This window comes from Eschrichtius robustus, chromosome 1, assembly GCF_028021215.1.
Source record: "Eschrichtius robustus isolate mEscRob2 chromosome 1, mEscRob2.pri, whole genome shotgun sequence".
Taxonomy (NCBI): Eukaryota; Metazoa; Chordata; class Mammalia; order Artiodactyla; family Eschrichtiidae; genus Eschrichtius; species Eschrichtius robustus.
In genome coordinates, this window is record NC_090824.1 from 138,604,501 (window position 1) to 138,617,763 (window position 13,263).

The 13,263-nt window shown below is 50.2% G+C and overlaps 1 protein-coding gene across 2 annotated transcripts in view; it reads right to left on the reverse strand.

Moving 5' to 3' along the window:
* The window catches only part of ADAMTS7 (ADAM metallopeptidase with thrombospondin type 1 motif 7), a 62,008-nt gene extending 60,645 nt beyond the window's left edge, over window positions 1-1,363 (reverse strand). For both annotated transcript variants that reach the window (XM_068556516.1, XM_068556509.1), the window contains exon 1: window positions 1,026-1,363. In XM_068556516.1, coding sequence (XP_068412617.1) covers window positions 1,026-1,125 — 100 coding nt within the window. In that variant the 5' untranslated portion in view covers window positions 1,126-1,363. The remainder of the gene's footprint in view (window positions 1-1,025) is intronic.
* Window positions 1,364-13,263: the final 11,900 nt, after the last annotated feature.

The following is a 13,263-nucleotide window of genomic DNA, read 5'->3' on the forward strand; positions in this document are numbered from 1 at the left end:
GGGAGGCAGGTCTCCCCCAGGCCCAGCAGGCAGGCCTAATCTAGCCACCCCCCTCCACCAAGCCCGGCCGTGATGCACCCCCACCCCCAACACGCACCCCTCCAGCCCATCCAAAGTTCATCCATCCTTCCAGTCCCTCCAAGCTCAGGCCCCTCCTCTCCTACAAAGCCTTCCCGTCTGCCTCGCCAGAACGGCTCTCACCACTACTCGACCCGCCCCCATCAGACCAGCAGCTCCCCGAGCGGCAGGCCAGGGGTCCTCTACACCCTCTGTTCCTAAATTCCCAGGCCGGCTACTCCGGACGCTCCAGGAGCTCCGCGGCCCGGCGGACGGCGGCGGAGCAAGATTCTGGACACGGGCCAGAGGCTCGTCGGAGGCCAGCCGGCCGGGGCGGGGAGAGCCGAGCCCAGGGCTGGGGAAAGAAGCTCCTTCTCCCCGCTCCACTCCAGGCGCCTTCACACTTGGGGGAGGGGGAGGCAGGAAGCGCAAGGACCGCGCGAGACCCGGCCCGGGGAGCCGCCGAGGGCCGGCAGGCACCTAGAGGCGGTGGGTAGGGACCGGGGCGGGAGCGCGGCGGGGGACCGCGTAGACCTGCGACCCCGAGCCCTCGTCCGCAGCGCCCTGGCCAGCCTGCTTTCCAGACAAGGCGCACTGAGGAGGGCGAGAAACTGAATCCATCGCGTGTAAGCCACGCTCCGTCCAGTCCCTCCGACGAGAGATCCCCGGAAGAGACAGACGCGCTCTGCGGTACCCGAGGTGGGGAAACTGGAGCCCGAAGAGCGTCTAAGAGGCTCTTTCCGGCTACAGGCAGGGTGGGTAGCGGAGTCGGGGGCTAGGGAAGGCTCCCTGGAGGCGCGGTTTCGCGGCCCCAACCCCACCCCTGTCCCTAACACCAGGGGGCGCGACAGCTCCAGGCAGAGCCTGGAGGGCACAGGGTCTTGCAGAGGTGAGAAGGGGCTAAACCGAGGCTGGGGAAGCGGGGAGGGGTGGCAGGGCCGGCCGGCCGGGGCGGGGTGGCCACCCACCTGGTGCAGATCCGTGGGCGCCGGGCGCCAGAGCGCAGAGGAACAGGAGGAGTGGGCGCAGCAGCGGCGCGGGGCTGCGGGGATTCGGGCCGCCGGGCATGGCCGGTGCCGGGCGGCCGCCGGGCGATCCCGCGCGCACACTCTCGTCTCGTCCGCTAGCTGCCCGGTCCCGGGTCCGGCTCAGGACATGCCCGACCCGCGTGCAGCTCCCGGCGTCCCGGGCCCGGACTCCGGCCCGGCGGGCGGCTACGCTCGGTCCGCTGGCAACAAAGGCTGCAGAGCCCGCCCCCTCGGCCGGCAGCGGAGGCAAAGAAAAGACCGGGGAGGGAGAAAGAGAGAAAGAAAGAAAGGGAGGGAGGGAGAGAAGTCGCCGGCCCCCGCCCCGCCCCTCGGGCTCCTTCCCCCGCCCCCGGCCCGCCCTCCAGTCCCGGCTCGGCCTCGCCCCGCCCTGGCCCCGCCCCCGCGGGCCACTCGGGGCCGGTGCCGGCGGCCCACCGCTCTAGGGCGGAGTTGGGGCAGGGAGCTAGTAGCGCCCCCAGACGGCCGCTTGGCCGCCCACCGGGCCGAGGGCGCCCTCTGGCGGTGGAGCGGAGCAGGCCCATCCCGACCTGAGCCCCCCAAGGCCCCCCAAGGCCCCCCAAAGAATCTGGAATTTCTGGAATTTCTGCCTTGTCCCTAAACTGTGCTCGAGGAGGCGCCCTTCGGTGTGCTCCCTGGGCTAGGCAGGCCTGCCCTTCTAAGGAAAAGGGACACGGAGGCCTCCCGAGGGTCCAAGGTCTCCAAAGCCAGGTGGGGAGAGAGGCCCAGACTCTTCCCAAGTGGGCAGCTGTTACCCACGCGGGGCGGGGTCCCTCAATTCCTCATGTCCAGACTCCTTTCCAAGTGTGTTTGCCTGGAGCGAAGCAAAGCATTCGGCCGGCCCACGGGCTGGAGCCCACAGACTCTCAGCAGGGGCCCCCTGGGAGCTTGGAGGCCAGCCAACCCCAGCCTCACATCCTCCGCTGCAAACACAGGCCATCTGTCCTTCCGTGGCCCCAGCCCTGATTCTGGCTTCCTGCTCCCTCCCCCGATGCTCCCAGGAGCCCCCGCCCCTGTCAAGGAGCACTCCCACCCCCCACCTCCTGCTTCACTAAACCTGGTCGACCTCTTGTTCCTCAGGACGGTGGTGGTCCGCTTTCTTCCCTTGGCCAGCCTTTGTGTAGCCAACCCCCTGCCTTCTGCTGCCCACATACCTCCTCCCTGTTCAATCTCACATGCACTTTCCCTCATTCCTGGAAGCTCCCTTCTGGCTCCTTCACCCCAAGCCCTGCTGCCCTCCTGGGGGACCCATGTAGCATGTGGCTACAGAGTTCCTTGACCTCCTCATCTCTAATGACCCTTCCCTGCACTTTAGCCACCAGCCCTCACCGCCACAGCCTAGGCTACGCATCCCCAACTGCCCACTCTGAAATCTGAAGATCAGATGCCCCACTCTCACACCACACCCTAATGTCTTTCCCACCCTCCCTGAACATTCACAATCACACTACGTATTTTCCTTACTCGCCTCTTGTCACCTGCCTCTTCCCCCCACCTACCTGCCCCTCCTGGCTCCACCTACTTCCCTCCCTAGCTATACTTACTGCTCGATCCCTGGCCCCTACCCAACTACTTTCCATTTCTCCCCTGCCCCTAACAGCAGTTGGCCTTGCTGCCAGTGACAGGGACAGTTCAGACCACCACATCCTGCCCGCCACACCCCCATCCTGTGCACCAAGCATCTGTAACTGGCACCCATGCATTTCCCCTCCCTCTGAACACAATGGAGCAGGCACCTTCCAGCGGTCAAAGGCTTCCACCAGGCCTCTGTGCTCCCCTCCTCTCTCCTCATCCTCCTCACCTAGGACCCTGCTCTAGGTGTTCCCCTCTTTCCTTGGTCTCCATTGGTTCCTGACCCTTAGTCTAAAAACATTCTGGTCTCCCTCCTATTAAAGATAGTGATTATACCCATCCATGGACAAGTGGTCCCTCTTGTTCCCACCCCACATCTCTGCTCCCTTTCTTAGTGTAACTTCTCCAGGGGGTTATCTAGATTTCTCCTCCTTCCACCATTTGCACCTCAGACCCACCCCCTCCACCATCTTCCACCCTGGTGCCAGAGCCATAGGACCCTTTTCAGTCCTTGTCACCTTGACCTGCCCGATGCATTCTAGAGGTGCCCTCCCCCTCCCTACTCCTCAACTCTGCCCTCATCTACCTGGCAAACCTCCTCTTCACCCCACAGGTGTTGGGTATCCACGGGGGCCACAGCAGTGAGTGAGAGAGTCACGGTCTCTGGAACTCTCACTCTGGAGGGGAGCCACAGGTCACAAGCTAGTAGGCAGAGGTATAAACAAGACCAGCTGCTGAGAGGGGCTATGAAGAAAATAAAACTGGGAGGCTAGAGGGTCTACTTTCCAAGGGGTCAGTCAAGGAGGGCCTTCCTGAAGAGGTGACATTTACCAGGCATGTGAAGGTAAAAGGGAAGAGATGGGCACACACTTGGTGCATCTGAGACCTGTCCTTTCAGGCTCAGCTTATATGTCACCTCTCCCAGCAAGTCTTCCCCCACTCCCTTCTCAGGGTCCCCAGAGCACCCTTTGCCACCCCCATCATGGCACGAATCACACTGCACTGCTGTTGTCTGTTTATGTGTCTGTCAACCCCACCACACTCTGAGACTCTCAGGCCATGTCTTCTTTGTTTTGTGATCTCAGCCCCCAGCACAGTAAGCCCCAGAGATGGAGAGGATCTGGGGAGGGGACACACAGTCCTCCCCGGCCAGCACCACAACCTGCTGTCCTCGATCCTTTGGTGAGCCGCCAAGGCCAAACACAGATTAGAGGATTTTCTGAAAGGCAGCCTAGAAGTTTGTGTTTTCAAACGCATCAGCTGACAACAGTCCTCACCTGTTTCCATTTGCGTCCCAGGTCCTGGCCTTTACTCTGTTCACACCCTGCTGGGCTGCCTTCATTTTAAGCCTCCTCGGGAGCCATGCTGGACACCACAGGATACAAAAGAATGCGAGGTTTAGTCCTGCCCTCGTGACACAAATAACAATCCAACCAGAAAAATAAGGCCAGCCAACTCCAAATTTGGGGGGTAAAGTGTACATTTTGAACAAAGCAAGAGATTTGATATTTCAACATGTAATTATCCAGAATGTCAGGTATCCGATTAGAGTTTCCCCCCGCCAAATCTTGCTAGAATTATTTTGTTTATTTTTTAAATGATTGTTATGCTATGTAGCCCAACATCTCCAGTAAGATTTAACTTAGCTAAAACACTCCAGAAACTGATCAAACTAAATAAGAAACTAAATTCATTCTACTTCTATATATCCACTTATATATTAATAGATTGCTTAAAAAGAAGCAAGTACAGTAGAGCACTGTATATTTAAAATCATAAATGAATAGATAACAATGAAAAAATGAGGTATATAATTTTTTAAAATACTATAAAACCTCTTTGGACTTCAACTTTCTTATCTGTCTAATGGAGACAGTGATTCCCACTCCCCCATTTCACAGTTTTCTAGAGCAGTGGTTCTCAACCAGGGGTGATTTTGCCTCCATGGAACTTTGCAATGTCTGGAGGCATTTTTTTGATTATCACAACTAGGGGAAGGGTGCTATTGGCAACGGGTGGGTAGAGGCCAGGCATGCCGCTAAACATCCTACAGTGGACAAGTCAGCTCCCCCCAACAACAAAGAATTATCCAGCCCCAAATGTCAATAGTGCCAAGGTTGAGAAACTCTGGTCTAGATGATTAAATAGTCTGAAGGCAGGCACTTGGCAGAGTAAAAGGCCTTTTGTTTTGGTATTTTATTTTGCGTTCTTTGGTAAGGCAAGCACAGGATAAACATTCAAACTTTATAAACAGTTGAAAGTAACTCTTCCCTCCCAAAGCTGACCCCTAGTCCCTCAGTGCTCCTTCCCAGGGGCCATCACCGTTTCTGTTTCTCCTGAATCCTTCTAGAAAAATTCTATGCAAACACAAAGTTACATTGTACACACATGGTGGCACATATACACTCTGCACCTGGCTTTTTTCATTTAACAGTATAGCTCAGAGATGGAAGCTGGGCCAGCATCCTTACTTATGGACCTGCTGCGGTCTTCTAATAGCATGTGGCACATCAACCAGAATGTAAGCTCCATGGGGGCAGGAAATCTTTGTTTTGCTCACTAATGTATCCTAGGCACTTAGAACAATAGCTGGCATGTAATACACGTTCAGTAGATATTTTCAATTATTCAAATAAATGTTGGATGGTTGACATTCCATTATGTGTATACGCCATTATACCCATCTCCTACTGGTGGGTATTTAGATTGTTTCTAATCTCTTGCTGTGACTATCCTCTGTGCATATGGGTGAGTACATCTGTAGGATAAGGTCCTGGAACTGGGATTGCTGTCAAGGGCATGTGCATTTGTAACTTTGATAGATAAGTATTGCCAGATTAAGGGCATTATTTTTGATGGGTCCCTTCCACCCCAGCAAATTGCAAGAACTGCAAAAATAATTTTAAATGCTAATTTAGGGTACAGATTGCTAAACAGGGATGCCGAAAAAAAAAGCCCCCTCCGTGGGACAGGAACTGGGCTAAGAGCTGGCCTTGGAAATGCGTAAGATGATTGACTTGGAAGGGGATGATGAGCTTCCACCATGGGCCTGATTAGCCATTGTTCTGGAAGCCCTGGAAACACGGGTGTTCTCAATATATTCCCATACTTTGAAACACTGCGGCCTTTGCCTGCCAACTACCCAGCCTTAGAAGGGGTGCCTGCCCCTACACCGCCATGAGGGACAACACCACAGGAGTCATGGACATCATCCACACGGAGATTTCAGAGCTGTCAGTCAGCTCAGGGGATAAAGGTCCAAGATTGGCTTCCACTGTCTCACCAGCAGCCATCTGGGCAGTGAGAATGATGATTAGACAGAGGCGAATTGTGATAGTGAATGAGCGCTGTATCCCATGTGTTGGCACTATGCTTTACACACAATGTCTCACGTAATCCTCCTCCCAACATGAAGTGGACACTATTATTATCTTCATTTTACAGATGGAGAAACTGAAGAACGGAGAAGTTAGGTAGTTTGCTGAAGGTCCCAGCACCCAAGTCCCTGAGCACTACACACCTCTGCCTCCCAGATTGACAGTTTCAGCTTCTATGCATCAAAGGATCTGTTCCTTTCCGGCTCCTCCTTTGGGAGTTGTTTCTAAGTCTCTCGGATAGCTAGATGTGTGGGAAATGGGCCACTTCCCCTTCACTAGGGATTCACCATGGCTTTCATTTAGGAACATCTCCCAAGTGACAAGTGCCAAGAGCCATACTGATTTCCAAAGGGACCCTTAAGAATGCCCGTCACATTATTCCCTGCAGTCAAATCTTGTCTTCGCATCTAGTCCACGAACTCCCGGAGGGCCAGGGTCCTAAGGGGCTGAAGACTAGTAGATCCCAGGGGAAGACTGTTCTGTGGGAGGCTGTGTCCCCAACTTGACCCTGGCACAACCCTAACCATCCTTAGATCTCTTAATGCCCCACACTCAGTAGCCTGATGATTGCCTTGGTGGTTTGTTTAATTTTTTTAAAATTTATTTTATTTTATTTTTTGGCCGTGTTAGGTCTTCATCGCTGCGCGCAGGCTTTCTCTAGTTGTGAGAGGGGGCAACTCTTCGTTGTGGTGCGCGGGCTTCTCACTTTGGTGGCTTCTCTTGTTGCGGAGCACGGGCTCTAGGCGTGCGGACTTCAGTAGTTGTGGCACGCGGGCTCAGTAGTTGTGGCTCACGGCCTCTAGAGCGCAGGCTCAGTAGTTGTGGCGCACGGGCTTAGTTGCTCCGCGGCATGTGGGATCTTCGCGGACCAGGGCTCGAACCCATGTCCCCTGCGTTGGCAGGCGGATTCTTAACCACTGCACCACCAGGGAAGCCCCCCGCTTTTTTTTTTTTTAATTGTGTTTTTTTTTTCTTCTTCATGCTCTTGTTTCAGCAATGAGTGTTCCATATCCTTGTGTCTGGAAATAATTTGAAAACTTTTTATGCTTTCCTACTGTATTTATTGAGTGTTTAGGAGCTCTTTCTGTTCATTATCCTGTAACAATTTTTTCATGTATTTTTATTAACTTTTGTAAAGAAAATACTTGTTTCAACATCTAAAAATCAGAATCTTTGCTGGTAATAAGATCCTGGATAAAATAAATTACATGGGTCATTTTTCTTTTTCTCTTTTTTAATCAATAAATCACTTCACTCCTTTATTTATCCAACAAATTCTCACTTGTGCTGCCTGAAGTGGAGCTTAAATGAATAAAAACAGCATGAACCTTATTCTGAAATTGCTATTGCCAACATTAAAAGTGGAATTGGTTATATAATTTGGGCGTTAGGAAGGATATTTTAAAGATGAAATTAATAGCAAAATATGTAGGAAAAAAAGTTAATAGATGTGCCTACATGAAAAGCAAACATTTCTCCATATTGTAAAATTCCCTAAATCCAACATCAAAAATTAAGAGACCTAGCGAGATCAGAGAAAATTATCAAATAAGTGATACAAGAATCTTTCTCAGAACTGAAGCACATGAGTTTCTAGACTGAAAGAGTTTACTGGCATCCAGCACAATGGATTAAAAAGACCCACACCAAGACACAACATCTTGATGTACCAGAACTTGTAGGAACTAGAGAAAACTGTTTCCAGAGTTTCCAGAGACAGGGAGAAAACGATCACAAAGACTCTATAATCAGAATGGCACCAGAACTCTCTACAGCAACCCTAGAAGCTAGAAGCCAACAGAGCAATGCCTTCAAAATTCTGAGGAAAGTGGTTTCCAACATATAACTCAATTCTCAGACTCTCGATTAAGTGTGAAGGTAGAATAAGGTCATTTTAAGATATGGACGGTCTCAAAACATTTACCTTCTATGCTCTTTTTCTCAGAAAGTTACTGGAGGATGTGCCCCACCAAAATGAGGAGGTAAGCTATAAGAAAGACCTGGGAACTAGGAAACAGGTGATCCAACACAAATGTAAGGTAAAGGGAGTCTCAGAAATAATAGTAAAGGAAAATTTCAGAATCACAACTGTTTAGAAGGCCAAGAGAGACACCAGTCCACAGTGGAAGTCAGAGATCCAGAAGGGAGGTCTCAAAAGAAATGAACAAAAACTGAAGAAATATAAGTTACCTGATGTATGTACAAGAACCCACAAAGGCCTAATTGCTAACTATCTGAATGACTGATTCCAACACTCAGTGGTAAAGATAAGACCCACAGGCTTGGCTCAGCTTAGCTACCACTCTGGGCTGGCTGGGTTCAGGATCTAGAGATGTTTTCAAGGTGACCTCCACACAGTGATGGAGTGGGTGACAGACTCTGCAGTTGGCTTGGTTGGGTTTAAGTCCCAGCTCTGCCTAGAACTAGCTGCATGCCTTTGGGCAAATTGCTCGATCCTTCTGAGCTTTATAACCTTAGTAAATAAGAGATTTAAACAATGATCCATGATATTGTGAAGATTTATTAAGATGATACGTGTGAAAGTGCTTTGTAAACTGGTATTCGTCACAGTGGAAGTTATCCAGCAACCGCTGCCAACCCAACTCACTAAAACCTTGCCATTGCTATGAATGTCTGTGTCCCTCCAAAATTCGTGTTTTGAAATCTTAACCCCCAAAGGTGGTGGTGTTAGGAGGTAGGGCCTTTGGGAGGTCATTAGGTCATGAGATTGGAGCCCTCATGAATGGGCTTCATAAAAGAGGTCCCAGAGAGCTCCTTCGCCCCTTCCACCACGTGAAGATACAATCACGATGGGAAGTCTGCCACCTGGAAGAAGGTCCTCACCTGACCATGTTAGCACCTTGATCTCAGGCTTCTAGCTTCCAGAGCTGTGAGAAATAAATTTCTGTTGTTTATAAGCCACCCAGTCTGTGATATTTTGTTTTAGCAGCCCCACTGGACAAAGACAGCCAATCTCCTGGGAAAATATACAGACTACTGCCCAAGGCATGCTGCTCTCTTGCTACTGGTAAAGTACAATCTCCCACCCTATATCAAGTGTGGCCCTTTGGACCAACAGCACAGGCAACACCTGAGAGCTTGTGAGAAGTGCAACGTCTCAGCCTGCCCCAAACCTGCTGAATCAGAATCTGCATTTTCACCAAATCCCCAGGGAATGGGTGGGCACCTTAAACACTGGTCTAGCAGGCCCCAAACATTTCTCTTCCCACCAAATAAGCTGCAGGCTTCCCAAGAGCTACTTGGATTTGTTCCCAAACCAGTTTATACTGTTGCTTCTGCTATTATATTATGAAACATAATTAAATAGGTAAACCCAAACCTGAGTACAAAGGGAGAGTTGTTGTTTCTATGACAACTAGGTTGGATGCTTTAGGAAGACATGATAAAGGTGAGTGGCCTAGAATTATAGTTCAGTACAGGAGGCTTCAGGGAAGGGTTTGATACCTGGAGCTATTGCCTGCCGGTGTACTGTACCTCAGGGGCCAGGCCTGAGGACAGCAATCCTCCCCGTTTACCCTGAGTCAGCCCTGTACCTCCCCCACTACCGCCACCCCGGCATTATAGCTATTCCTGTCCAATCCAAGTGTTCTTTATTCCTGAACTAACATTGGCATACTTACATAAGGGATGCTTTACATGCATTTTCTTTTTTTAAAATTTTTTTAAGGTAGATGCTGGAGTATCTATTTATTTATTTATTTAGTATTTATTTATGGCTGTGTTGGGTCTTTGTTTCTGTGCGAGGGCTCTCTCTAGCTGCGGCAAGCGGGGGCCACTCTTCATCGCGGTGCGTGGGCCTCTCACCATCGCAGCCTCTCCCGTTGTGGAGCAGAGGCTCCAGACGCACAGGCTCAGCAATTGTGGCCCACGGGCCCAGCTGCTCTGCGGCACGTGGGATCTTCCCAGACCAGGGCTGGAACCCGTGTCCCCTGCATTAGCAGGCAGACTCTCAACCACTGCGCCACCAGGGAAGCCCCGTGAGTTTTCTTATTCACCCTGGAGCAACCCTATGAGGGAAGCTATTACTATCCAATTTATAGGCAAGAAAAATGGGGCTTAAGTCACTTGTGTGAGGTTACACAGTCACTGGCAGAGCAGGACTTGAAAGGAGGTCTGCCCTCAGGTGCCAGGTTCCAACCATGCCACTGTTCGTGGCAGCAGACATCAAGAGTTTAGGGAAAACACAGATAGTGCAGAAACATTTGAGAAATGTACATCCCTGTCAGCAATTAAAGGCATGTAGATCCAAGCAACTGCAGAGCACTTCTCACCTGTCAAATTTGCAAAGGTTTTTGTTCTTTTACAATTTAATTTGCATTTATATCAAAGTAATACGTGTTCATGGTTTACAAGAGTCCAACGGTACCACAGCCATACAAGCAATTCCAACAGGGCGCTCCTGAGCCAGGCCATTCCCGCCATGGCCTCCACCTTCTGTCTCCTGCTTTCCAACCTCCACACTTCCTCTGGGCTCTCCAGGGCTTCCAGGAATGTTGCCCTGATGTTCCTGTGATCTTCCTAGTACAGCGAAGCAAGGGGCTGAGTGGCCCAGACTGGGCGTGGAAATGGGAAACCAGAGGGGGGTACAGAGCAAGAACCCAAATGACCCACGCCCCTTGACACAGCCATCTGTAATCTCACTTGGGGGGGCGGGGGGAATCATCCCAAAGGGAAAAACCAACATTGGCCACGTCACTTGTAGAAAACTCTCTGTGGAAGTGCTACTTTTTCATTGTAGTAACAACAGTAAAGAGATTTATTGATTTATTTTTTTTTTTAGAAAAGGAAAATATGTCCCCAACCTGTCACCCTCTTCCACCAATAACTACTTTCTCTTGGGTGGATCCCCAAACATGCAGGTTTTCGGAGAGTTGTCATTAGAGCACCACAGGGAAAAAGACAGGCTCTACAGAGGGAGGCTTGGGGTCAACTCCTGGTTCTGTTGTGGGACGTAGGGCAAGCCCCGTCTCTGAGCCTCAGTTCCCTCCTGTGTGAATAAGGATCACATTTCCTACCTCACAGAGGAGTCGGAGGATTGGAGAGATGATACTTGTAAAAAGCCTGGCACTGGGCCTGGCACATAGTAGCTGCTCAACCAAGGAGACAGCAGCTGCCTCCCAGAAAGCATCTCGGCGCCCTGGCCTCAGTGCTATCCCCTCCCCTGGCTCCAACTGCCCTCTCTGGAACACTCCCTGGGCCCCTGTCCTGGTGAATCCACTTTCTAGCACTTGTCACTCACTGCCCCTCTAGCTCTGGCCTTCCTGAAGGCCCAGACAAGGCCTCCCCAAAACCAGAACCCTTCCTACAAGGTGTGCTCACAAGTGCTCATGGAATGAATCCTTACAGCCCAGCTCAGAGCTCACAGCCCCCAACCATCCCTGCCTGCCCCTGCAAGAGACTTCTGCCCCCAACACTGTCTCAGTGGCCCTCATTCAGCGCTGGCCCTCCCTGCCTGCATTGTCCTGTGACCTGTGAGCTCAGGGGTAGGACTGATGCTGGTCCAGCTCTGTCTCCATCACAATGCCCACCAAATGCTGAGCCAGCTGGGCAGTGTCCTGCAGGCCTTCATCCCATGGTTCTATACTGACTTCCCACCATATGGGATGAACATGACAAGGACAGTCCCTGCTTTCATGGAACTAACTTTCTGGTGGGGGCAGATTTTAAAAATGCCAACAAATACATAAATTCTGATTGTGACAAGTGCTGTGAATAAAACAGGGGGATCATACAGCAGTGAGGATGAATGATCTACTGCTACACTCTGCAATATGGATGAACTTCACAGACCCACACAGCCAGACACTAAAGTGTATGCACATATGTTTCCATTCATATAAAATACAAAAACAGGCCAAACTAATCTGTGCTGTTAAAAAGGAGGATAGTGATTACCCTGAGAGGAAGCAGGGGGTCTAAAGAAACATGAGAGGGCTTCTAGGGATGCTGTTGATGTTCTTTTTCTTGAATGTGGGTGCTGGTTAGATGGGTGTGTTTGGTATGTGAAAATACGTGATACATATTTGCTTATGATACGTGAGCATGTGCATATGGATATTACACTTCATTTAAAAGTTGGGTTTTTTTTAAATTCTAGGGGGATGAGAGGGAGACTTGGGGGTAGAGGTGGGACTTGGTGATATGGGTAGGATGGTCAGGGAGGACTTCTTGAAGGAGGTAACATTTGATCTGAGACCTATGGGTTAAGAGTCAGTCTTGAGAAAAGATAGTCTCTTCAATAAGTGGTGCTGGAAAAACTGGACAGCTGCATGTAAAGGAATGAAATTAGAACATTCCCTAACACCATATACAAAAATGAACTCAAAATGGGTTAAAGACCTAAATGTAAGGTCAGATACTATGAAATTCCTAGAGGAAAACATAGGCAGAACACTCTTTGACATAAATCATAGCAATATTTTTTTTGGATTCACCTCCTAGAGTAATGGAAACAAAAGCAAAAATAAACAGATGGGAACTAATTAAACTTAAAAGCTTTTGCACAGCAAAGGAAACCATAAACAAAACGAAAAACAACCTATGGAATGGGAGAAAATATTTGCAAATGATGCTACCGACAAGGGATTAATTTCCAAAATATACAAACAGCTTGTACAGCTCAATGAAACAAACAAACAAACAAAAACTCAATCAAAAGATGGGCAGAAAGGACTTCCCTGGTGCTCCAGTGGTAAAGACTCTGCCTTCCAATGCAGGGGACGTGGGTTCAAGCCCTGGTCGGGGAACTAAGATCCCACATGCCACAAGGCAACTAAGCCCACACACCACAACTACTGAGCTCACGCGCCTCAACGAGAGAGCCCATGTGCCGCAAACTACACAGCCCACACGCCCTGGAGCCCTAGGGCCACAACTAGAAAGAGAAAACCCGCAAGCCACGACTAGAGAAAAGCCCGTGCACCGCAACGAAAGATCCCACATGCCTCAACAACCTGACGCAGCCAGAAAAAAAAAAAAAAAAAGATGGGCAGAAGACCTAAGTAGAGATTTCTCCAAAGAAGACATATAAATGGCCAACAGGCTCATGAAAAGATGCTCAACATTGCTAATTATTAGAGAAATGCAAATCAAAACTACAATGAGGTATCACCTCACACCAGTGAGAATGGCCATCATCAAAAAGTCTACAAATAATAAATGCTAGAGAGGGTGTGGAGAAAAGGGAACCT